Source organism: Mastomys coucha, unplaced genomic scaffold (genome assembly GCF_008632895.1).
Source record: "Mastomys coucha isolate ucsf_1 unplaced genomic scaffold, UCSF_Mcou_1 pScaffold6, whole genome shotgun sequence".
In the NCBI taxonomy this organism is placed as follows: Eukaryota; Metazoa; Chordata; class Mammalia; order Rodentia; family Muridae; genus Mastomys; species Mastomys coucha.
In genome coordinates this window covers 100,347,393-100,372,424 of record NW_022196912.1, presented here as the reverse complement: position 1 = coordinate 100,372,424, position 25,032 = coordinate 100,347,393, and the positions used below count along the sequence as shown (strand labels likewise).

Genomic DNA, 25,032 nt, shown 5'->3' with positions numbered 1-25,032 from the left:
TCCTCTGTTGTCCTGTAAAATGCAGTAATGCCTTATTGTTTGAGACAGAACCTCACCACGTAGCCCAGGCTGGCCTGGAGTTTTAACTATGTAGGCCCTCTGGCTAGTTCAAACCATCAATCGTTTCAATCTTAGACTACCAGCCTGTATCACCACACCCAGCTTAATCAGTGTCTTAATAGTGGGACAGAGTAGTACAATAGCCTATTTGAAATGTCATGAAGGACTTAGTAAAATTGCAATATAGTCTTAATATAACGTATTTTATATTTGGGAGACAGAATACTGGCTGTAATATAAAGAGAAAAGGTACTCTGTACACAGAAATGGATGTTCAGTCCCTTTGTGTTTTAAGGACTTCTGCTACTGCCTGGCCTCAGCCCCTTAGATGGCAGCATCTCTGAGATTCAGTATGCGAATCTAGCCTTTTTGTTTTCTTTCTTTTTTTTTTAAAGCAGCTTGTTCTTTGGTGAAACTAGAGTAGCTGTTTGCATAGATAGACTCCCTGATTGTGTAACTGGGGGGACAAAGACAGTTTGTCCCCTAACTCCTGACCTTTCTTCCTGTAGATGTCCACATTTTCAACAGGAGGAAGTCCTATTTGAGCTAGATTCTGTTAGTCTGTCATTCTATCAGAAGGTGCCCCCAAGCATAGTTGACGCCGCAGCTAAAGACTCCCAAGTGTTCTGGTTCTCTGAGTGCCGCAGGAAGGGGGGAGTCTGCTTCCATACACCAGTTGTACAGTCTAAGTTAAAGGATGGGACAGGAGTAAGGCACTTGAACGGAGGCTAGTGGAGGGCTTCCTTTGTCCAAGCCATCCTGACACTCCAAATGAGAGCATTCAAGTTCAGTGCCTGAGTTTAACACTGTTCTGTGAAGCCAGCTCACATAGCCTTAGCCTTTGGAGCTTGTGGGAACTGCTTTGGCTTTTTGAGGGAGGCCATGAAGGTCGAAAATTAATTTGACAGAAGCAGGAGGCTTTTACCATGGATCTTAAAGCAGTTGAGCTTATTTATTTTTAGTTTTTTGCTTGCAGATTAGTGATCTTCTCAGTACCTATACAGGTGAGGTTGGGAGCTCCCTGGGTTTAAGTCATCATCAGAGTGGCAGACAGATACATTTTAGGAAAAGCTTAATTTATTGATGCTCTGAAGGTGCATAGTCAGGGAGAGGCCACAGAGCTTTAGTTTTTCCTAAGCAATATGAACGAGTCACGTTAGAGTGGTAGATACTGAGGGCTTTCTCTGGGCAGTGGGCTATGTGGAGAAAAGATGCAGAGTACTTAAGATGTGGGTAAGTAGGGTGGGGTAGAATGAGACTACGCTCTGAACTCAAGGGTTATGTTCTTTAGTTTTGTCTTACAGCACAGCTCTGCTGTTTTGATGCTAAATAAGTGCCGGAGCCTGGCTAGAGATTCAGGAGACCATCTTAGTCTAATCTGGTCTGCCACTGAAAATTGTAGTCTGCCACTAAGAAGTGGGTGACTATGGGATTCTTAGTTTCCTCCTCTGTAAAATGATGGACTCATAAAATGAGTACCTAGTTCCTCTAATCCTCTTGAGATTATTTAATGGCTACATGCAACATATCAGGAGAGTGGCACCCCCTAGTGGAATATTTGTTTCACATTGTCATGGCCTGCCTTTATCAAGCTGTAGGGGGAAAACACCTTTTCAGCCTTAGGAGAAAAAAGCAGTTCCCAACAGAAGACTGGAGTGCACAGCCAACCACTGAGGACTGGTCAGCAGCTCCCACGGCAGGAAAATAAAGTTCCTAAAAAAAAAAAGAAAGAAAGAAAAAAGCAGAGTACTGATCTGTCTGCTTGAAACAACAAGCTGGTGTTCTTCTAGAACTTGGAGCATTAAGCCAGGCATTTAGACCAGCAGAACAGCCGTTAGAGGTGGCGGTGGGTTTTCGTTTTCTTTTTAACAAGTGTGAATTTTACTTACTTGAAGTGCTGAGGATCAGGCTTCATGCATGCTAGTGAAATGTGGTCCCAGCCTTGAGAGTTCTTGTTTTATGTTTGGACTGACTAGTGTGTAGAGTCATTGATGCTTAGTCCTGGGCAAGTGAAGATGGTCTTCTGGAGAACGCACTTGGAATTTCTTTTAAAGTTTTATGCTTTTGCCTACAAGCATGAGAGTAGTAGCAGTGGGAGAACCGGGAAGGTCTCAGACCTTAATAGTCTGAGAAATCTAAATCAGACCCTTCTGACCTGGTATAATTGTTCATCTTTTATGCATCCATTTATTTGTTTGTTTGTTTTTAAATAAGGTCTCGTGTAGCCTAGACTCTCCTCAAATTTATTGTATGATAGGCAAGGCTGCCCTAGAGCCTCAGATCCTCCTGATTTACCTCCCAAATGCTGGTGTGTGTGTGTGTGTGTGTGTGTGTGTGTGTGTGTGTGTGTGTGTGTTTTCTCTATAACCCAGGTAACCCAGGCCAGCCTCATTCACAGCAATCCTTAGCATGCATGCATATATATGTTTTATATATATATATATATATATATATATATATATACATATATATATAATAATGTACATGCATATATATTTCTAGCTGTTGGAGCACAACCTCAGTTTCACTTCCAGTTCCTTTTTGCAAGTTTCTATTTGGGGACCCTTAAATAATTGATGTCTAAGAAGTTTCATACTGTTGCCTCTCTCTGTCTCATTCAGGAAGCTTTAGATGGGGAAGTACAGAGCAAGGGGGAAGATGTTAAGCAGACAGTTTGGTTTATTATATGTCTTATTAGTACATTTTCTATGGGTTTTTGTTTGGTTGGGTTTTGGATTTGGTTTTTTGTTTTGTTGTTGTTTCTTTGAGACAGGATGTAGTCCTGACTGTCCTGGAACTCACTATATAGACCTGTCTGGCTTTGAACTTACAGTCTGCTGCCTCCCAGGTGCTGAGACTAAAGACATGTGCCACTACTCTCGGCTTTCTGTGGAGAATTTTGTGCAGATAAATACTAGGTTAATGGCAACCCTGGACCCTCAGCTAGAAACACTATAAAACTGTAAACACTGTATATCTTCTAATAAGGTTTGCAAAACCTTATGCTGAGTTAGTAACTATAGCTGCCTCTGAAGTGGAACCAAAGAGCTGTCAAGGTAGATTTAGGTTAATTTTTTGAGCAAATGTATGATTTCACTTGACTCTGAACACAGTCAAGCCCAGTGTTGTATGACTTACATATGCAAAAACCTGTTAGTTTTTTTGGTTTTGTTTTTGAGTTCCTCTGTGATACTGTAGGAGCACATGCTTTCTTCTATGTACATTTGACCTAATATGACTCTCGAAGCTGCCATACTAACTATAGTGTCTATTGCCTACTAAAGAATGAAAAGGCGATGGCAAGTGCTTTATTGCAGTCAGGAATGCTGAGGAACTCTTTTCCTTAACAGCCTTCCACTGAACTCTTCGCTTTTGCTGGAAATGGTGCACAGGCTCTGTTGCTCTCCAACCTTTTTTTTTTTTTTTTTTGAAGTCAGAATATCTCACTGAGCTTTAAACTCACTATTTCAGCTAGGCTAGCAAGCCTTTGAGCTCCTCCTCATGTCTCCATCCTACAATGCAAAGTTGAGGTTTCAAGAATGCATCACCGGGTGGTGGTGGCGCACGCCTTTAATCCCAGCACTTGGGAGGCAGAGACAGGCAGATTTCTGAGTTTGAGGCCAGCCTGGTCTACAGAGTGAGTTCCAGGACAGCTAGGGCCATTATAGAGAAACTCTGTCTCAAAAAACAAACAAACAAAAAAGAATGCATCACCAGGCTGGAGAGATGGCTCAGTGGTTAAGAGCACCAACTGCTCTTTCAAAGGTCCTGTGTTCAAATCCCAGCAACCACATGGTGGCTTACAACCATCTGTAATGAGATCTGATGCCCTCTTCTGGGGTGTCTGAAGACAGTTACAGTGTACTTACATATATAATAAATAAATCTTTTAAAAAAAGAGAGAATTTACCAAAAAAAAAAAAAAAATAATAATGCATCACCATGGCCAGCTTTTAAAAACATGGATGCTGGAGATGAGCGCAGGTATTCTTGCTTGCATAGCAAGTGATCTTACCACGGAGCCATTTACAGCATCTCCCTAGCTGTGTTTTGGAGTCTTTTTTTGTACACTAGGCTGACCTTGTCCTGGAGATCTTCCTGCTTCTGCCTTCTGAATGCTGGCTTTAGATGAATCACTACTACACATATCTTAAAGAAATCTTAATCAAAATGAAAGATCTAAGGTGGAAAAATATAGTTTGTAGGGAAAGGTAGAAAGCTGAATTTTAAAATATCTTAGGATGATTGACAGAAGATTTGAATGTGTATACAGACATGTAAATGGTGCATTCTGCTCATACCCCTCCCCCACTTCTTTTGGGCTCCTTCCAACACTGGCTAACTGCTGCCCTGCACTACTTCTTCACAGGAGGGTACAGTGCTAGGCTGAAAAGGAGGAGACTCTGCTCCTCCAGATGTCTTTGTTTTGTTTTGTACTTTGGTGTTCTTTACTTGAGCAGTTTTTTCAGGGAGTCGGCTCCTAATTCTAATCTTTTCCAGATTGCAAAAGTCGAGAAACTGAAACCACTGGAGGTGGAGTTACGACGGCTGGAGGACCTTTCAGAGTCCATTGTTAATGACTTTGCCTACATGAAGAAGCGGGAAGAGGAGATGAGGGACACTAATGGTAAGTGGGCTAGCTTTCGCTTCTCAGGGAGTGAGCTATAACGGAGACAGTTTCTGGACACTGAATGCTAACATGCATGTTTCTCAGTTTGGGAAAAGTGGAATATGATTTAGGGAGAGAAAATTGCTTTTTTTAGGGCTATTGTTACTAAAAGGTAAATCAGCTGGCTAGGTTTTCAGAAGAATGACATTTTCTTTTGTGATATGTAATGACCATATTTTTGGTTAGTTTGTAGCAAAGTCATACCAACTTGTTATTTTTAACATTTTAAATGGGATTAAAAGCAAAGCAAAATGAAACCAGGCTAGAGATGGAACTCAGAGCCTTACGCAGGCTAAAAAAGTGGTATACCACTGAGGCACTGCTTCTTATCAGGGTCTTGCTATGTAGCCCAGGCTGGCCTAGAACTCAGGATCCTCCTGTCTTAGCCTCTCAAGTGCTGAAATCACAGGTGTATTAGCATACCCACCTTTGCTTGCTTGCTTGCTTGCTTGCTTTCTTTAATTATTTGAACTCTGAGACTTACGGAGAGAATGAGGGTAATCGATTGTCTTTCCTCCCTGGCCATTGTTTAGCCAACTGAAGCAACTTACTCCATTCTGTTTACAATATTATTGTTTTGTTTCTTTAGAGTCCACAAACACCCGGGTACTGTACTTCAGCATCTTTTCCATGTTCTGCCTCATTGGACTAGCCACCTGGCAGGTCTTCTACCTGCGTCGCTTCTTCAAGGCCAAGAAGTTGATAGAGTAACGATGCTCGGTCTTCTGTCCCCTGGAGCCAGCAGAACATCGCTGGGACATGCCTGGCCTAGCCCAAGGCCACCCTACTAACAGTACCATCAAGGCACAGCTGAGCTTTCTTGCCAGAACTGATTCTTTTGGTATGGGAGAACATGGGCTCCACCTATACCCTACAAGTCAATGAGAACTTTAATGCAGTAGGATTTGGACTGGTTTTGCAACAAGATTATTAAAGTCGCCTATGGAAAAAACAAAACAACAAACAGGGGTTACCTAGATAACGCCAAAGCCAGCATTTGTCCTGGGTCGCCTCACAGGATCTGTTTGAGCTGTTTGCTTTTTCTCTCCCTCTTGCTCATTGCCTTGATCCTTCACTCTAGTTCTCCTCCCAAGGTTTCTCTGACCATGGTCAGCTCTTTGATATCAGTTGTCTCTGGTTTCCTTATGAAAACACTTTGAACTTCTCTTGGTCCTTAGAAGAAATGTTTACATAGCTTCTGGTGATACCCTTCATAATTTTATGTCTCCTAAAAGGGTCATGGGTGGGACACATTAAAAAGTGAGCTTTGAACTGTAGATAATCTCTTAAAAGAAAATCTCATTTTAGACCATTAAAATGTTTGTGCTCAACTGCTTGAAGTCCTTGTTTATGTGTGTTTAGTTCTGTCCAGTTTATCACTTGTAGATCCTGTCGATCATTTCAACATTTCAAGGTAGAGTAGTTCCATCTCATGGTCTTCATTTTTTTCCTGTTGTAGCTAGCCACTCCCTTCTTCACCTCTGGCTCTGGCTCCCTAATCTTCTCCCCTTTTCTGAACCTTTGTAACTCTGTTACGTAAATGGGTCATCAAGGGTGTAACCTTTGGAGGTTGACTTTCTCCACTCAGCATAATTCCCGTGAGGTGCCTCTCAAAGGTGTTGCACATACTGATTTTCCTCCAGGTTATGGATGGTACTGCATTGTGCTTAAAGGTCCTGTGGGTGGGCCTGGGGATTTGGCCCTTAACTACTAAAGTTCTTATATGAATGTAAGTTTTCATCACTCTGGGATAAATGCTTCAGAGGGCAATTGCTGTGCTGTGTGGGAAGCACGTGTAGTTCTAAAGGAAGCTTCTCTGCTCTTGTCTAGCGTGGCTAGAGCATGTTACATTTCACATTCTCATTAGTTTTTATCATTACTATTTTAACTTAGCCCCTTGAACGGGTACCTATAATATCTCATTATGGTTTTAATTTGCATCTTCATAATGGCAGATGGTGTTGAACATCCTTTCTTTCTTGTGCGTGTCATTTGTCATCTGTATGTCCATCAAAATGTCTATTGGTGGCTTTTGCCCATTTCTACATGGATCATTTGTTCACTTCACTGCTGAGTTCTGTGTGGGGCCTCTATCAAATGGGTTGTTGCTTGAACTTTTCATATAACTTCTACCAGAAAAAATGAGTAAATTTTACCAGCCCTTCATGCATGGCCAATCACTGATCTAATTCCCATTCTTCAGTGTTATCTCTGAGACTTTGACATACAGGGTTTAACTTGGACATCTGGGAATGTCACAGTAAATACTTGAAATTATATGTTGTAAAAACAAAGCCAAGGTTCATTTGGTGGAAGTTATAGGTGCCTCAAGGCAGTTCTGGGAGTGTACCTCAGGTAGGTAGAGTACCCACCTAACATACAAAGACTCTGGGCCGATTGCCAGCACTGGGGGGATGTAGGTACAAATGCTTGTAAACAGGAACAATACTCATTTATTATCTAACGTCTTTCCCACTTCTCCTGGGAAAGTGTTGTAATCTTTTAACCCTGCTGACCTGTTACAGAGCTTGTCTTAATTGCAGTTCTGAGAATTACAGGAGGGCTTAGGCCCATGCTGCTTGCAGTTAGGAAGTGGAATATTGAAGTTATCAGATAACACCGTTAAGATGACCTGGGTGAAGTATGAAGGTGAACGGGAATGATTTATGTGGTTAAGTCTCAGGCTGTTCTGTTAAGGTTCTAGTTACTATAAACTCAAAAGCCTTCTTTGTCTTAGGACTCCCATAAATTCCTCTTGCTTGGCGTCGTGTTCTCTGGTACAACAGTGCCATCTGCTGTTGAAAAATGATAGGTCTTCTAAGAGCTTAGCATGCAAGTCCTCACCATGGCAAACAGCAGATGATCAGAAATCTGTGACATTCACATATCAAGTGATAGAAGAACAATTTAAGTATGAAAAGAATAAACAATAAAAGAATAAACTTTTGGGTCAAAATGCATCCCTAGACTTTTAAATGTAGAACCATAGTCTGCCTGTACCATTAGCCTAACAGGAGACTCCTATTTTCTGACTTGTGCCTTCCCCTCTTTAATGAGCAATGACAGCCCCTCTATTAGATTTCTGTTTTCAGAGAGGAGAAAATTAGAGCATTTTGTCCATGTTTTTGTTTCCAAGAACAACTGTAAACTTAAGCTTTGTAGGACTGAAATTTTTTCAAGTCCTTTTGATCATTTTGATTCATGCCAAAACCAACCAAACTGGACATTGTGCTTTCAGTTTAATTGACGAGCATTTGCCTTTGACAATAGGCTAGCACAAAAGCATATCAGCTTTATAAACAGGTATATTATCTGCTTCCCTCCATTTTCAGCATATTCAAAATAATCTGAGAATAATACAGTTTCAATAAGCCTTGTTCCATCCCATTGTCATGAGTCCCCAGTCAGAGCCATCTTCTGTTTGTTAATGGGAAGAGGCATGTGGGATTTTTATACAGGCTCACCTGTTGAAGATGTTTGTGTAAACTTTCACAAATAAAGGCTAGCAGAAACCATTTGAGGTGTATTTGTCTGTTAATCTTTAGTGCCCTTTTATCTGGGTGAGCAATGATTCCTCTATATTGCTGCTTTTTAAAGTACTTGGAGTGAAAACTGATGAATTAAAGAAAAAAAATGTTAATCACTGATTTAGTGCAGATGGATAGAGTTTCTATGTGAACTAGTAAACCGTTACATACATGTGTTTCTATGTCACTAGTCATCCCGTGTGCGTCCTCAGAGTCTGGACTGTAAGCTGCTGTGGAGCACCTTTTCTTGCAGCTGTCACTGGAGTCTGGAGTCCTTTTCTCCAGTTTCCCCCTTGACTTGTCCCTGAAACGTCCCTTCAGGTAGAACCCAGGGGGGGGGTTGTTTTTGCATTTTGGGGCCTGTACCCCAGACAACAAAGGACAATTTCTCCTCCCCTTTTACTTTTTAATATTTTTCATGAATATTCCTTATTAATGGGGGCTGGAGAGATGGTTCAGAGGTTAAGAGCATGGACTGCTCTTCCAGAGGTCATGAGTTCAAATTCCCAGCAACCACATGGTGGCTCACAACCATCCATAATGAGATCTGATGCCCTCTTCGGTGTCTGAAGAGAGTGACAGTGTACTCACATACATGAAATAAATAATAAATAATATAGATCACTAACTGCTACATATACATACAAATTATTAGTAAATCCATAGCCTACAATAAATATTTTTTAATACTTTTCCAGGTTTTTGTTTTGTTTTGTCTTAATACAGAATCTTTGCCTAGGCCAGACTGGCCTCAAACTCATCAGTCCCCTTGCCTCAATTGTCCAAGAATTGTGTTTGAAAGAATGAACCACCATACCTGGCCAAGTACATTTTAACATCAAAAAATGCTTTGTGGAGCTGAGAAGATATCTTAAGTCCGTAAAGGATATGACACAGGGGGGCTGGAGAGATGGCTCAGCGGCTAAGAGCACCAACTGCTCTTCCAAAGGTCCTGAGTTTAAATCCCAGCAACCACATGGTGGCTCACAACCATCTGTAATGAGATCTGACACCCTCTTCTGGAGTGTCTGAAGACAGTGTACTTACATATAATAAATAAATCTTAAAAAAAAAAAATGACACAGAAGCATGAACACCTGAGTTTGATTCTTAGCATTCATGCAAGAAGCTGTGCATAAGAGGTGGCCCATGTTTATAATCCCAGTACTGGAGAGGCCAAGGGGGCCATGGGGCTCTTTGGCCTGTAAGCCTAGCCTAACCACTGAGCTTTAGGTCTTGGTGAGAGACTGTCTCAAGAAAACCAAGACGGATGGCTCCTGAGGAATGACACATAAGGCTGACCTGTAACGTCTATGTGCATACATATACACACATACATACACATACACACCAAAGTGTTTTCTCACTGATGTATTAGCATAGTGAACTCAGCAAAACTGATAAACAGACTAGGGAGATGTCTTAGTGATAAAAAGCACTTGCTGTTGCTCTTGCAGGAGAGCAGTATTAGATGTTTGGTTCCTGGTACCTACGTTGTAATTCCAGTTCCAGGAATGCCACCTGCTGAGCTTTATGGACACGAGGTATACACATACTGTATATACACACATGGAGGCAAAACACTCATACATAGGAAATTAAAATAATCTTTAGAAAACTTAGAAATTAGAGGCAGGCAGATTTCTGAGTTTGAGGCCAGCCTGGTCTACAGAGTGAGTTCCAGGACAGCCAAGGCTACACAGAGAAAACCCTGTCTGGAAAAACAAAACAAAAACAAAACAAAACAAAAACAACAAAAAAAGAAAACTTAGAATTAATTTGTTTCAATAAATTCACGTCGTATTCATTATATTTACATATTTTATAAATTTTTCTGCTTGGTGATGTCCTCCCATATATGAGCAACACACATAATTTAAAATGTTGCAGTATCACAAAAAAAGTAAAAGAAGTAGAATTAAGTATCAGCAGTGTATTTAATTAGTATGTTACAAATATTATTGCCATATGTCATCAGTATAAGGACGATTCATGTTTCCTATTTTAATATAAAACCTTTGAGATCCAGTGTGCATCTACACCTATAGCATAGGCATTCAGTAGTTGCTTATAGTTAGTGGCTATAATAGCAGACAGTGGAAGTGCAGACTTTGGTCTTTAGTGACCAAATTTTTCCAGTAATTTCATGGGCTCTGGTGGTTTGCCATTCACAAATTAGAAATTGGCAACATAGCACATTGTTCATTTGTTAAAATATGAAAATGGTCTGTTTCAACCAAAGGCATTTAAAATAAATGTTGAGGATCTCAAGATTTATGGGTATTTACAGATTAGTTTTAGGCTGGGCATATGACTGACACCTGTAGTCCTAGCACTTGGGAGGCTGAAGCAGGAAACGTGATTTTTGAGGCTAGCCTATGCTACATAGTTCCAGGCCAGCTTGGGCTGCAACATGAAAGTTTTGTCTCAAAAATAATTAGTTAGTTTTAGTTCACTCTAATGAATTCAGTGTGAACTTTCTGTATACTCTAAGATTCAAAAGGACATCCCACTAATTAAACTTAAGATGTGTAAATGTTATGAGTAAGGCCATTCACAGTTTGAGGCAGTCAAGTTAAAGACATCTAAATAGTCTTCAATGCAAAGGGAGCAAGAAGAGGAATTGTTAGACTTCAACAAGACTTAATTTCTTGGAGTGAAATTCAATGCTTAGAATTTTAAGTAATCAGATTTTCCCCCATCATTTCAGCTCAAATATATAACAACTTCCTATTCTGTTAAAGAGTACTTTAGCTAAAACCTACTGTGCCCAGATAAATAGGAGGCATTATTTAATCTCAAAGTGCCTTCTCATCACTATTAATACTTTTGGTTTGGGTATCCAACCAAACTCTTTGCATGGCCAGCAAGTTCAGCTTCAATCCACACCTCCTAAATGCCTCTTAGGAACCTTGAACTTTTTTTTTATTTGTTTGTTTGTTTTTTGAGACAGGGTTTGTCTGTGTAGCCCTGGCTGTCCTGGAACTCACTCTGTAGACCAGGCTGGCCTTGAACTCAGAGATCCGCCTGCCTCTGCCTCCCAAGTGCTGGGATTAAAGGCTTGCACCACCACTGCCTGGTGAACCTCGAACTTTTAAAAAGTGCTTATTTACACAAAATTGTTACTGACTCATTATTTCCTGTTTGGAAGACTGATCTCCATGAGGGTAGGACCCATGTTTATTCTGTGTTGTAATCCAGCATGTGGCACGTGAAGGTACAACCCGTATTTGTTAAGTGAGAGAGCTCAAAATTCAGAAAGATTTATATAACCTAGAGCACTCAGAAAGTAACATTAGTGAACAGGCGTTCTCAGGCAGTGTGACATACTCGTGGGATAACAACCTGATAGTCACTCAACAACCCGTTCTTGTTCTCAGGCAGTGTGACATACTCGTGGGATAACAACCTGATAGTCACTCAACAACCCATTCTTTTAAGTCTCTACTATTAGGCCACACATGCTTCTGGGTACTGATGATGTATAGCAATGAAAAGGCAAGACGCAAGCTCTCATGGGGCTGACGGTCTAACAAATGGAAGTAGCAATAAAAGCCGTACACATCAAAATGTGATAGGTAAGTATCCTTAAAACAACAATGGTAATAGGTTGGGAGGCCTCTGTTAGTTTGGACTGGATGTGAAAAAGAGTTAGATTGAGTTCAATTGGAGCATCGTACAATCAGACTATCATTACATAACGTAAACACTGGATCCAGATAGATTCAGACAACAGAAATCTCTTGTGGTCTACTGTCCAGATGGGGTGGCATATTAAATGGAACACTGATGAAGTGTAGAATATGAACCCACCCTCACATCAATGTTGTCTTCTTCCTGTGTGTGAGATATACTTAGTTAACCTACACTGACCTTCCAGCGTTCCAGCCTCCACCTTACCACATTCCACATCATCACCAAGCCTAAATGTTCCTCAGATGGATTTCTGAAATCTGAACCTCTTCACTCAGTGATACTGCCTCACACCTCTTAGAATAGAAATTGCTGCCTGACTGATCGCCTTTCCTCCAGTCTTTGTTCTCCACATGGCTTTCTGAGTTCTTGGTAAAATGGAAACTAGGCCTTACCCTAAGGTGACCAAAACAACGGAGTTGGGCACTTAAGCAAAAGGATGTTTTAAATCATTATGCTAGAGAAAGAAAGCTTAAGCAGACTTCCTCAGAAGACTAGAGCATTGAGAGCCAGTAACAAGGCTCTGTGGGTAAAGATTCTTGCCATTCAAATCAGGCAACTTGAATTCAATCAGCACACCCCCGAGGTAGAAAGAAAGAAACGACAAAATTATCCTCTGACCACTGCATGTGTGTCATGGAAGTGCACCCCCCCATCATGTATATATACACACAATGATTAAACACACACACACATACACACAAACACTTGGGACAGAGCCCTAATGCCTCCTTTGCTTTAGTTTTCAACTGTCCACAGGAGACACCAAACTGTACAACATACAAAGTGTACTTCCTGCTTCTACCCAACAAGTGTAATGGTGCCAGCCCAGTAACTTCTTAGTTTCATCACACTCTGCCCTTTCCTAATTCTGGGACCAGACTGCAGGGTTTGACTCTCAAACTCCTCCTAACCAGCTGTGTCATGTAAAACAATCCCCACCCCACTCCCAACAGACACATAAACCTGGTTTTCAAGGTACTGTGAAGATTTGGGGCTATAATATCATTAAAAACAAAAACAAAACCCTTTAGCATAGTTCCCACTGAGACAACCCTGTGGCGGCCATAGTCCTGCAACTTTATACACTTAAAGATAAAAATTGTTAAAGTTCACAGTAGTTAGGAAGTTGTTTAAGGTAACATAATAATGAAACTTTATTGACTGTATTGCAATTCCCTTGGTGTCTTGACGGAAGCACCCATTCGGTGTTCTCAAATATGGTGAATGTCTAGCACCTGATGTTTCAGGAATGCTTCATGTTGAATCTGGAAGATAAGAAGGGAAGCAAGAATGCCGTCAAGTAGGGCTAAGGTATTTTTGAAGAGGGGACCTATGGTAGTCCTAGGAGAAAGATCCTAACCTGCTGACTCAGATGTCAGAAGTCAAATGTTTGGGTTTTTTGTTTGTTTGTTTTTGTTTTTTGTTTTTTTGTTTTTGTTTTTGTTTTTTTTTTTTTGAGACAGGGTTTCTCTGTGTAGCCTTGGCTGTCCTGGAACTCACTCTGTAGACCAGGCTGGCCTCGAACTCAGAGATCCGCCTGCCTCTGCCTCCCAAGTGCTGGGATTAAAGGCGTGCGCCACCACCGCCGGGCTGGAAGTCAAATGTTTTAACTTGTTCCATTATCTTTACTACAATATCTCTACAAACAAGAGCCCAGTCCAATAAGCCAAGTGACTGCTAACACAGTCAGTTCTTGGGACAAACTTGTCGCCAAGACTAGCCTGGACCACCTCCAAAGTCTGACGCAGTCTGGAAAGCTGGTCGGGGATGTAGGGAAGCGGTCTGCAGATCCGCTGTGTGGTCGCTCTTCAGCTTTCACGATACTCACAGCCAGCGATGCTCGCTCAATGTGTGCAGGACGCATCTGCAACAAGTGGGCACGCGAAGGCGGAGGAAAAACCTCAGCGAGCCGGAAACACTAAGAACTGCTTCCGGGTCAGGGGGCAGACGCCACCATGGAAGTTCACTGGGCTGCAGGGCCACCTACGCCGCTGGCTGCGGTCTAAGCGGCCGGGGCTACCCGCCGTGGATACGCAGGCGGCTCCCGCCGAGCTGCGGCCTCCGCCATGTCGTTGCTGGGCGAGTACGAGCGACACTGTGATTCCATCAACTCGGACTTCGGAAGCGAGTCCGGGGGTGGCGGGGACTCGGGCCCGGGACCCAGCGCTGGCCCCGGGCCGCGAGCCGGAGGTGCAGCGGAGCAGGAGGAGCTGCACTACATCCCCATCCGCGTCTTGGGCCGCGGTGCCTTTGGGGAGGCCACGCTGTACCGCCGCACCGAGGTAGCGGCCCTCGGCTCCGGCCGCTGCCGGGCCTCCCCGCGCCCTTCTTCCCGGCCCCGCTTTCCAGTGCTGCTTGCCCCTAGCAATCTATGTTCAGGCGTCTCCTGGGGTTTATGTCTCGGGAGCCCCACCGTGCTTTCGCTTCACCTGCCCTAGGAAATTGGTTTGATCATCTCTGTCACTGGGCGAACTGAGCGAGTCATTGAGCGGTCTTTTGATTTTTAGTTTTCCCACTTGTGATTGGACTTAGCAACTACCTTCCCCCGTACTCCCCTCCCCCCCCAAACAAACAAACAAACAAACAAACAAAAAACTCTTTACTTTTTTTAAAGGTTATTTTGAGATCCAAACGAAGGTGCTTTGCACAATGGGAACAGTCTATAAAAACTTACTTCCTTCCATATAGCTGTTCAAGGACGGGATGGGAAGTTGGTGTGTACTTGGCAAATAGCTACACTAGCAGTTACAACACACTCTGCTAGTTCTGTAGGTTTTGGTTTTTTGTTTGTTTGTTTGTTTGTTTCATAAATGATCACTCGGAGGATTTCCTTGATCATCAGAAAGGTCATTGTGTATTGTTTTTGTTTGTTTTCTTCTTGCTTTCCCTTCAGTGATTGTATAAGACCAATACTTTATTGGTGTAGTTGGTTCTGGGGAAACAAGGACCCCTTTCTTTGAGAACCCAAGGAAACTAAGTCATTGTTCCCACCTTGTTGCTAAAGTTCACAATGGAGAGACCCATTGACTCCAAAATTAAGAATGTATACTAATTTAAAACCTAGTAGTAATAATTCTACTCCCCAAAACTAACTATAACTTGGGTTTAATGGCCACAGCCTTAAAGCTCTTGCTTTAGGGTACACATTCTATGAGAACTTGCTGGGGTTGCAGAAGGTGATTCATGCACCTGCAGTTCTAGTGTCTGCTCCCAGCCAACGCTTTTTGTGCTGGGGATAAAACAGGCTTTGCCAATGCTCAGAAGGTGTTCTACCACTAAGCCATATCTCCAGCCCCCAGCATATATCTATGAAAGATGGAAGAAAAGTAGTTGCAAGAAAATATCTTTGTGTTCTTTTCTATTCCAGTAACCCATTAGTGAACATTATCATCTGTAGTAGTCTGTGTTCTTATTTGTGCCCAAAGATGAGCATCACTATTATTTTCTGGCATTTAAGTCAGTATAGTTAAGTGGCTCACTCGCTCGAGGTTTAGCCAAACGCACCAGTTTCCTTTCTCTGTTTTATATGTCATATTAAACTTGATTACTAGCTTTGAGTTAATTTTATCAACACTTCTCAGAACTGTATGACGTTCTCTCTGTCAAATGGTATTTAGAAGATATGAACTTACAAAGCTGCTTAGAAGCAGCCCTTTCCCTCTAGGATATAGTTCAGTGAGAAGGCTAGTCAGTCACGGTGGTAACAGGGTCTCAGGTGTGGCTAGCCAAGGGAGAAAAGAGTACTGAGGACTCCCTGTGTGCAGGGCCTGCAGACGAGTCATTTACATGTATGGTAGAGAGTTTGAAGTTTTCCAAAAGAAAGTTTGAAAGGCCTTGCTGAGGTATTCTAAAGGAATGTTTCTGTGGGTGCTGGTAGGCTAGGAAGCAGTAGCTAAAGAATGGGGAGTATCCCAACATGGAGTAAGGTTAGGTCAGTCTGCATGGAGCTTATGAGGATTAAAAAAAAGCAGGGGGGGACGGCTTATTCAGAAAGAGTAAATGAAAGTCATGAAGTTTAAATTTATAAAATCAGACAGGTTTAATACTTACATTTTATAAGAGCCCGTTGTTAGCTGGAGATGCTGCTGCATACTTCTCCCTCAAATTCGAGTTCTGCCACAGGCCCCATTATGACTAGGGACCCTCAGCATCCCTCAGTAGAATTCCTGAGATCGGGTCTCATCTAATACTAATACCTGAAACTGATACTGTGCAGACTAAGGGTAGCAGCAAAGTCTTGTTTTTTCCTGTATTTTTTTATTTTGTGCATGTGTGTGGGAATCAGTTCCCACACAAGAACCGTACAGGTTCTTGGGGGCTCAAATTCAAATGATCAGATTTGACAGTAAGCACTGTTAGTTACCCACTAAGCCATCTTAAAAGCCCTCAAAATAACACTATATATATTTTTAAAGATTTAGTTTCATTTTTAATTCACTGTCTATATGTGGGTATGTGCAAGTGAGTGGTGGTCCCTTCAGAGGTCAGGAGCATTGGATCCCACCCAGGCCTTCATTTGTGAGCTCCCAGAGTGGACACTGGTAATCAAACTCTGGTCCTCTGCAAAAGCAATATACTCTCTTACACACAAAACCATCTTTCCAAGCCAGAAAATACCACTTTCAAGCTTTGTCTCCTCTAAAGTCTGTTAGAAGGAGTTGAGTCATTCTTTGCCCCTCTAGGAGGTTTTCTTTCTAGGCTCAGAGGTTGGGTTTAGATCCCGTGCACTTCCAGGCAAGAAGAAAACTCTGCTGCTGCTACTGTGTTGTAGGATGACTCACTGGTGGTATGGAAGGAAGTTGACTTGACCCGGCTTTCTGAGAAGGAACGGCGAGATGCCTTGAATGAGATTGTCATCCTGGCGCTGCTGCAGCACGACAACATTATTGCCTACTACAATCACTTCATGGACAATACTACCCTGCTGATTGAGCTGGAGTACTGTAATGGTAAGCAGCACTCAGTGGGTTGATGTTCTTACTGCGAGGGAGAGAAAGGACCCAGAGTGATAAAACTCTTAACTGCATTTCTGGAGAAATGGCTGAGGTCTTGGAGAATTGATAAGATGATGTTCAGAGTGTAGGGAGAGTCTCCCTCCATCATTCTTTCACACTGGTAGAGTTCCAGCCTTCTCCAGGTTACTGAGTTTTGTGGTGGGGGATGGGTTCTCTCTGGTTTGTGTTGTTTGGTTTTTGTGAGTCCTGATACATCTCAGGCTTGTATAGCCCAGGTTGGCCTTGAGCTGATGGCAGCCATGCTCCTGTCTCCTTAGGGCTGAGAGTGCAGGTGTCAGCTACCACTCCTGGCTCTGCAATCATTGTTTCAGTTGTATTTTGTATATTTTTCAGGGTTTTCCTCATGGAATGACAGTTCACCATTTTAGACATAACACAGTACCACATGGTGCAGTGTTTAATGAAATCTTATATGGGATACTTATTTACATTAACTTCAGCTGATGCTATTCTACTAATAAATGCTCTAAAGATCATAAGTGAGAAAGGCAGTATGGTGTGACCTTGTTTTTCTGGTTTCTGATGTCTTGGACACATTTTATACAGATGGATGGATGGATGGATGGATGGATAGATAGATAGATAGATAGATAGATAGATAGATAGATAGATAGTGGTTCTGCCTTGTTGAAAAAAACTAAATTCTAGCTGACCTTGCACCCTAAGTTCCATTGCCCTCTGACCTTGGGGGTTGGGGAGAAACAGCCTTGGGCCTTAGTTTCTTCTTAAATGAATCTGTTGATTCTAAGGATCTATTAAGTGAGTTCTTTATATGAAGTAGGTATTTGATAACAGGCCTTATTATCTACCAGTCTTATTACACATGAGACTCTCCAGAGGCCTTTTCTGAGCTGTACATTAAAGAGGTACCAGCTTATTCACCTGTACTGTTGCTTCCTTATTAGTTCTGGTTCTGAACCCTAAATATACAATTAGTTTTTTTAAGATTTATTATTATTTTGTCATGTGCATTGGTGTTTTGACTGCATGTATGTCTGTGTGAGGGTATCAGATCCCCTGGAACTGGAGTTACAGACAGTTGTGAGCTGCCATATGGTGCTGGGAATTGAACCCGGATCCTCTGGAAGAGCAGCCAGTGCTCTTAACAGCTGAGCCATCTCTCTAACCCCACAGTTAGAGAGATGTAGACTAGGCTGGCCTCGAACTCAAAAATCCTCCTGCCTCTGCCTCCCAAGTGCTGGGATTAAAGGCATGGGCCACCACTGCCCAGCTAAACACTGTATTTTTAAACCAGTGCATCATAGGTGTAATCTCCAGGTTCTAGTAGTCACACTGTCAAAATTGCTACAAAAATATTGAGTCTAGAAAAGAGCATAGCCTGACTTTGAAGCTGTTTCCCTAAAGACATGAGTGATCTTCACTCTTGGGTCTTGTGAGCATTTTGTATGAGAGAGGGGGACTTTGGGCAAATATTTCTGACAGGAAGATGAGAAGAATTTTGTCTATATAAAAACCAGAAGAGGGAAGAAATAATTTCCTTTGGGAAGGAAACAGAACCCTTCATTTCCTGATGTCACCTGTTAATACAGCACCCAAGCGTTCGTGTCCATTGAGCAACTCAACCTGTGTTTTGTTTAATTGTAGGAGGAAACCTCTATGACAAAATCCTTCGTCAGAAGGACAAGTTGTTCGAAGAAGAGGTAATTTATACTTGTGGCAGGAAGCTAGATTATGTTTAATTCTGCATTCTGGTTCTGTCTTTACTCTTCCAACAATGAAGAGTGTTTTTTTTCCTTTTGTTCAGACTCCTTCCAGGCTCTGAGTGATATTCATGAGAAAGGAAACCTCTAACAAGGAAGCTGTCTATAGCTGCTTCCTAACCGTTTTCCCTCCACACCATGATTCACTATGGGCTTTCTTTCCTGGTTCTATTACTGCATACTGGTATGCCCAGTTTTCTGTACCTTTGCGTTCTTCCTGGGGTTCCTTCCACAAGTCTGCTTTACCATACTGTATGTAGTGATCGTGGAACTATTTTAGATGACCTGGGTTTTCTTTTTACCCTTGCTACTTTTCTTTGCCTACTCAACCTACAAGCAAGGGCTGTCAAGTTACGCTGAGTTGCAACCTCTGGTAGCAGCTTCTTTGGTGTGTGTGTGTGTGTGTGTGTGTGTGTGTGTGTGTGTGTTTATTTAAATGGGTTTTTTGTTTCTAATCCAAATACAACATTTTGAATCTGCAGATGGTGGTGTGGTACCTTTTTCAGATTGTTTCAGCAGTGAGCTGTATCCATAAAGCTGGGATCCTCCATAGGTAATGTCTGAAAAGAAACTTGTGGATTGGAGCCTTCGCTCCCAGTGCAGTTCTACCCTAAGGACCCCCATTAGCATGGTCGTGTCAGGGTTTCCTCATTGATAGTGAGGCAGAGGGAGTGAGTAAAGGATGGTATCTGTGATCTCTGAGGTTAACCCAGGGTTGTGATCCAGGAAGAGTCTCCTCAGTGCTAGGTAACTCAGTACTTAGTTATGTCTTTTAGATGTACCTTAGATTTGAGTTCTTTGATTATCAATGAAGCCAGAAAGTGCTGTAAAGGGAGTTCACAGTAAATGTTTTCTCTGAGGAAAAGTATTGGCAATTGTTGTTAGTACTGCAAGTTTATTTTTCTTAAATACAAATCTATTAATTTTATATGATTTTTTCTAAGTATTTGATAAAAATTTGAGGAGAAAGGTTACCATTCATCTCTTGCAAAAGAAGAAAACCATTCTAAGAACCCTTCCACTTGCCATTTTTCCTAAGCAAGTGATCATTGCTGGCAACTGATTATAATGTATCAGGGTTTCTTTTAGTTGTTCGTCCATTTAGTTAGACTGTATAGACTGTATTTCTTTTTTTTTTTTTTTTTTTTTTTTTTTTTTTTTTTTTTTTTTTTTTTTTTTTTTTTTTTTGGTTTTTTGAGACAGGGTTTCTCTGTGTAGCCCTGGCTGTCCTGGAACTTACTCTGTAGACCAGGCTTGCCTTGAACTCAGAAATCCTACTGCCTGTGCCTCCTAAGTGCTAGGATTAAAGGTGTGTGCCACCAACGCCTGGCTAGACTGTATTTCTTTAAAGCTACTGAATGTCTGCCTACATTGCAGGTTGTTACTTCCTTTTTAAAACTAAAGGATATACTGTTCAGGTTTCTTCACATTTTGTAATAAAAGAAGCCACAGTGTGAACCAGACAGGGATTGTGTTTTATATGATCAGTTCATCTTTAGAAAAGGGGCCAGCAGCTTTCTTTAGATACTTGAAACAGACTTGTATGTTGATGCTGAGCCATGCAGTCTCTTGTGCCATACATAACAGATCATTTGGAACTTTGACATCAACTATGTGCTAAGGGTATATAATTCAGGGCCTAACTGGTAGCTGAAAAGCTGAAAACCTTGTAGGAATCTGGTTCTCTGGAGCACTGTCCTGTCACCTGACTCCTCCCCCAGTGACATCCTTTGCTGGGAAGCCCTAGAGAGTGAAGGTAGTTCTTCTTTCCTTCCCATACCCCTTCTCCAGCATTAAACTGTGGTGAGCACTGTGCGGGGACACACACAACCCTGGGACAGAAACCAGGAGGTGCTAGCACTCATTTTTATTCTGTTCAAATCCTGGGAAAAGGTAGGTGGGGAGGTTAGTTCATTGTTATAGGAACTTAATATATCTTTTTTTTTTTCAGAGATATAAAGACATTAAATATTTTTCTGACCAAGGCAAATCTGATAAAGCTTGGAGACTATGGCCTAGCAAAGAAACTGAATTCTGAGTACTCTATGGCTGAGACAGTGAGTATAGTCTTATCTTTGGGTTTTTTTTGAAGTTTTTAAAAATATATGTTCATACATGTGCCTGCATACATGTATATGCACCATATGAGTGCAGGTGCCCACAGAGACCAGAAGAGGATATGGGGTTATAGGCAGTTTGTAAGCCAACTAATGTGAGTGCTGGGAACCACACCTGGCTCCTCTGCAAGAGCTATAAGTTCTCTTAACCACAGAGCCACCTCTACAGCTCCCTAACATGTTTATTTTGTATGAGTACACATGATGCATATGGAGACTATAGGAAGACTTGTGGGAGTCACAACACTCTTTCTGTCATGTGGATTCTGGGAATCAAACTCAAGTTGTCAGACTTGGCAGCAAATACCATTAGCAGCTGAGCCATCCTACCTGATTTTAAAAAGATCATTAATTAAAAAGCATACCTAAGATGGCCTTTAGGACAGTGATCTTATCCTTAGCATTAAAACCTAAGTATTACATCTCTGGTTTTACAGTGCTCTGCCCTTAAAAGACCATGGGAATGTAAATTAATACAGTTAACTTTGTCCTAATGTTTTCTGATATCCAGACATGCCTGCAGACAGTGTAGCCATGCAGATTTGAGAGTGTCTGTTTCAGGAACTCAATGTTTGTATGGTAATAGCCAATTCCTTATGTATTTCTTTCTGAAAACTTTTAGCTAGTTAAATACAATAAAGAAATGATATAAAAATGTATAAATGCCATTTAAGCCTTTGACATAAAGATACCTGTGTTTTTGGAAGTGTTGTAGTTAATATACAAAACATTTTTATTTTCATACCTTTGTGTTCTGTTTTGAGGTAGCCCAGGTAGCCCTGATCTAGACATCCTCCTGCCTCAATGGTAGGATTACAGGTGTGTGCTGCTATGTCCACCTTTCAAAGACCATTCTTGTAGATTTTTTTGAAACAAGGCCTCAAATCCTCTACGTAGCCAAGATCTTGATCTTGATCTAGTCATTAACTGTCTGCTCCCATCTCCCAAGTGCTGGGTTTACAGGCATGTACCACTGTGCCTAGCTCCAAGCCCATTTTTGTTGTTTTGGATTTTGTTGTTCATGTGTATGGGTGTTTTGCCAGAAGCAGGTATCACCCCAGAAGGTGTCAGATCCACAGAGACCTAACAATGGTCATTTTTGTCATATAGGTGCTGGGAATTGAACCCAGGTTCTCTAGAAGAGCGGTTAGTGCTCTTAACCACTGAGCCATCACTCCAGGCCCATTCTTAATATATTGGTTTCACAAATATCAATTTCATTATTTGCCTTTCAGTTAGAACCTTTAACTCCTTTATTCAGTTGCCATCTCTCACTACCTATATTTAGCTTTTTCCTACTGATAAACTTTATTTTTTTTAAAAAGATCTATTAGTGTGTGTGCGCACACGCCTGTGTAGGCCAGAAGTGGGCATTGAATCCCTTGAACTTGAGGTGCAGGCATTTGTGAGCTGCCTGATGTGGATACTGGTTCCAAACTCCAGTCCTCTCTGATAAAGGACTTGAGCATGAAGTCCTCCTCACCCCCAAATCAGTAGACTTTTAAGTTTGTCTCTGTATTAGCCAGGATTCTCTATAGGATCAGAATTAATCGGGTGATTCTATATTAAAAGGAGACTTGAAAGAGTGATGTACAGGCTGTGCTCCAGGTAGCTCAGTGGTGGCTATCTCCTAAAAGAAAGGCCTCAAGGCTGGATGTCTCAGTTGGTCTCTAGTCTGTGTTGGAGTCCCGAAAAGGTAGATTCTAATACTGATGAAGGAACGCCTCTGGAGTAAAATAAATGAACTTGCCAGCAAAAGGAGGACACACAGGCAAAAGTAAAAGCTTCTTTTTATTGTGGGCTGCCACCAGACAGTGTGGCTCACACTTTGGGTGGGTCTTCAGATCTCAAACGATGGGGATGTAGGGTGGGTGTTTCCATGTTTGCTGACCTGTGCAAGAAAAAATCCTCACAGATGTGCCCTGCTGCTTGGGTTTTAGGTGATTCCAAATGTGGTCAAGCTGTCCAGTAAGATTAGCCAGCACAGCCTCTCTCTCACCTGTTGGAAGTCTGTATGAGGCCTGAACCATGAGCTTTTATGGTTCCGAGTTATCCATAGTGCTTTCCTGAGAGCTGCCCTTTAGTAAGTGGGCCAAGAGAATTGCTAAGGATACTGTTTCTCCTGCTCTGCAGGGCTGGCACCTCGAGCTGAACCCTCAGTTCCACTTGAGACCTTGAGTTAGCATCATCTCACTTTTGCAACCTGCTAATGAGTGTTTTGTGATTGTTAGCACTAATTCCTTAATTTACCTGTTGAAATGGTTATATAGTTACCGAGAAAAGAAATTAATTCTGTATTTTTTGTTGTTTCTGTTGTTAGCTTGTAGGCACTCCATATTACATGTCTCCTGAGCTCTGCCAAGGAGTAAAGTACAATTTCAAGTCTGATATCTGGGCAGTTGGCTGTGTCATTTTTGAACTGCTTACTCTGAAAAGAACATTTGATGCTACAGTAAGTTGTGTCTTGTCCCCATGTTGCCTTTGCATTTCAACATTACGTATTGAAATGAATCAACTTCAGTTATTCCTGAAATTCTGATTTCCTGAACAGAAATCACCTATAGTATAAATGAATGAATGAATGAATGAATGGCCTGTAATTAGACCTTCGGTTACTGAATTTTATTAAAATGCTATAGACCAGATTTATCTGCAACTTACATTCCTCTTTTGAAATGAACATAAGCAAGCAGTTGGAGCATTGTGCTTGAATTTGTTGACTATAGTTTTAAAAGTCTCTAGAGCAGTGGTTCTCAACCTGTGGGTCGAGACTCTTGTGCATCTAATGACTTTTCACAGGGGTCAGATATCAGCTATCTTACATATGAGATATTTACATTACAATTCATAACAGTAGTAAAATTACAATTATGAAGTAACAACTAACTAATGCTATGGTTGGGGGTCACAGGGTTAGGAAGGTTGAGAACCACTGCACTAAAGCCATCTATGTGATGCTACAGTTTAGAAAAGCTGTTTCATTTCTTACAGTTTAGCTGCATCAGTTTTGTTTTGTTTTTAAGCTGAGGCATATTATATATAACAACTGTCAAAGTATTTTGAAACATCATATACTTCCTAAGTAAATATTGTCTTTGCTTTTATGGACAGCAAATCTTTAAATCTTTTTCTTTTCTCTTTTTTAAAGCAAATGTAAAAAAACAAAAAGCAGTTTCTCAAACTTTAATTTGCATTCAGAATTACTTAGGTATCTTGTTAAAATGCAGACTCTGTTTGAACAGGTCAAGGTGGGATGGGCCATGTTCTGTGTTCTAACAAGCTCCTAGATGCTGCTGTTGGCTGTATTCCATTGACCACACTTTGGAGTAGCTGAAGCGGATTCATATGGCCAGGTGTAAGAGTGTAGACAAATCATTTCTGTGATCCTGTTTCCTCACTTTCACCGGAGAATGATGCCTAACTCCCTGTGGAGATTTTCTAATGCTGCATATGGGAAAAGGGAATGTAGGATAATGCAGACTCACCGGTCCATTTTGAGCCCTGTTTCTTTTCCTAATTGGTATACCTCCAGTTCTCCTAAATAGTGGAGTAAGAAAAACAACTTGTGGAGTAGACAGGCTTTAGATCCTGTGATGCCGTGCATTTGCGGGGTTTTGGGGAGGTGCTTTGTTGTTGTTGTTTTGGTTTAGTTTGGTTTTGGTTTTTGAGATAGGGTTTCTCTATATAGCCCTGGCTGTCCTGGAACTCACTCTATATAGATCAGGCTGGCCTTGAACTCAGACCTGTCTCTGCCTCTCCAGTGCTGGGACTAAAGACCTGTGTCACACCATCACCCAGCTGATGCCTTGTTTTTTTTGTTTTTGTTTTTTTTTTAATGTTTACTCTTATTTATTTATTTGTTTATTTATTTTGTGTGTATGAGTACACTGTAGCTGTACAGATGGCCGTGAGCCATCATGTGGCTGCTGGGAATTGAACTCAGGACCTCTGCTTGCTCCAGCCCCCACTCACTCTGGCATAATTCACTGTAGCTGTCTTCAGACTCATCAGAAGAGGGCGTCAGATCTCATCACGGATGGTTGTGAGCCACCATGTGGTTGCTGGGATCCGAACTCAGGACCTTTGGAAGAGCAGTCAGTGCTCTTACCCACTGAGCCATCTCGCCAGCTCTTTTGTTGTTGTTGTTGTTTTTTGAGATAAGGTTTCTATGTATAGCCCTGGCTGTCCTGGAACTCACTCTGTAGACCAGGCTGGCCTTGAACTCAG

The 25,032-nt window shown here is 41.6% G+C and overlaps 2 protein-coding genes and 1 long non-coding RNA gene across 3 annotated transcripts in view; 2 read left to right on the top strand and 1 right to left on the bottom strand.

Annotated features, from left to right (window-relative positions):
• Positions 1–8,244, top strand: part of Tmed10 (transmembrane p24 trafficking protein 10) — a 32,243-nt gene extending 23,999 nt beyond the window's left edge. The window contains exons 4-5 of the mRNA XM_031355877.1: positions 4,561–4,687; positions 5,319–8,244. Coding sequence (XP_031211737.1) covers positions 4,561–4,687; positions 5,319–5,440 — 249 coding nt within the window. The 3' untranslated portion in view covers positions 5,441–8,244. The remainder of the gene's footprint in view (positions 1–4,560; positions 4,688–5,318) is intronic.
• Positions 8,245–13,070: 4,826 nt separating this feature from the next.
• Positions 13,071–14,081, bottom strand: LOC116079643. Its single transcript, XR_004114109.1, has 2 exons — positions 13,781–14,081; positions 13,071–13,217 (listed from the first exon to the last, which is right to left on the bottom strand). It is a non-coding gene; the product is annotated as an uncharacterized LOC116079643 (long non-coding RNA).
• The window catches only part of Nek9 (NIMA related kinase 9), a 39,516-nt gene continuing 28,375 nt past the window's right edge, over positions 13,892–25,032 (top strand). The window contains exons 1-6 of the mRNA XM_031355408.1: positions 13,892–14,234; positions 16,724–16,901; positions 18,573–18,628; positions 19,171–19,241; positions 20,640–20,745; positions 23,126–23,257. Coding sequence (XP_031211268.1) covers positions 14,019–14,234; positions 16,724–16,901; positions 18,573–18,628; positions 19,171–19,241; positions 20,640–20,745; positions 23,126–23,257 — 759 coding nt within the window. The 5' untranslated portion in view covers positions 13,892–14,018. The remainder of the gene's footprint in view (positions 14,235–16,723; positions 16,902–18,572; positions 18,629–19,170; positions 19,242–20,639; positions 20,746–23,125; positions 23,258–25,032) is intronic.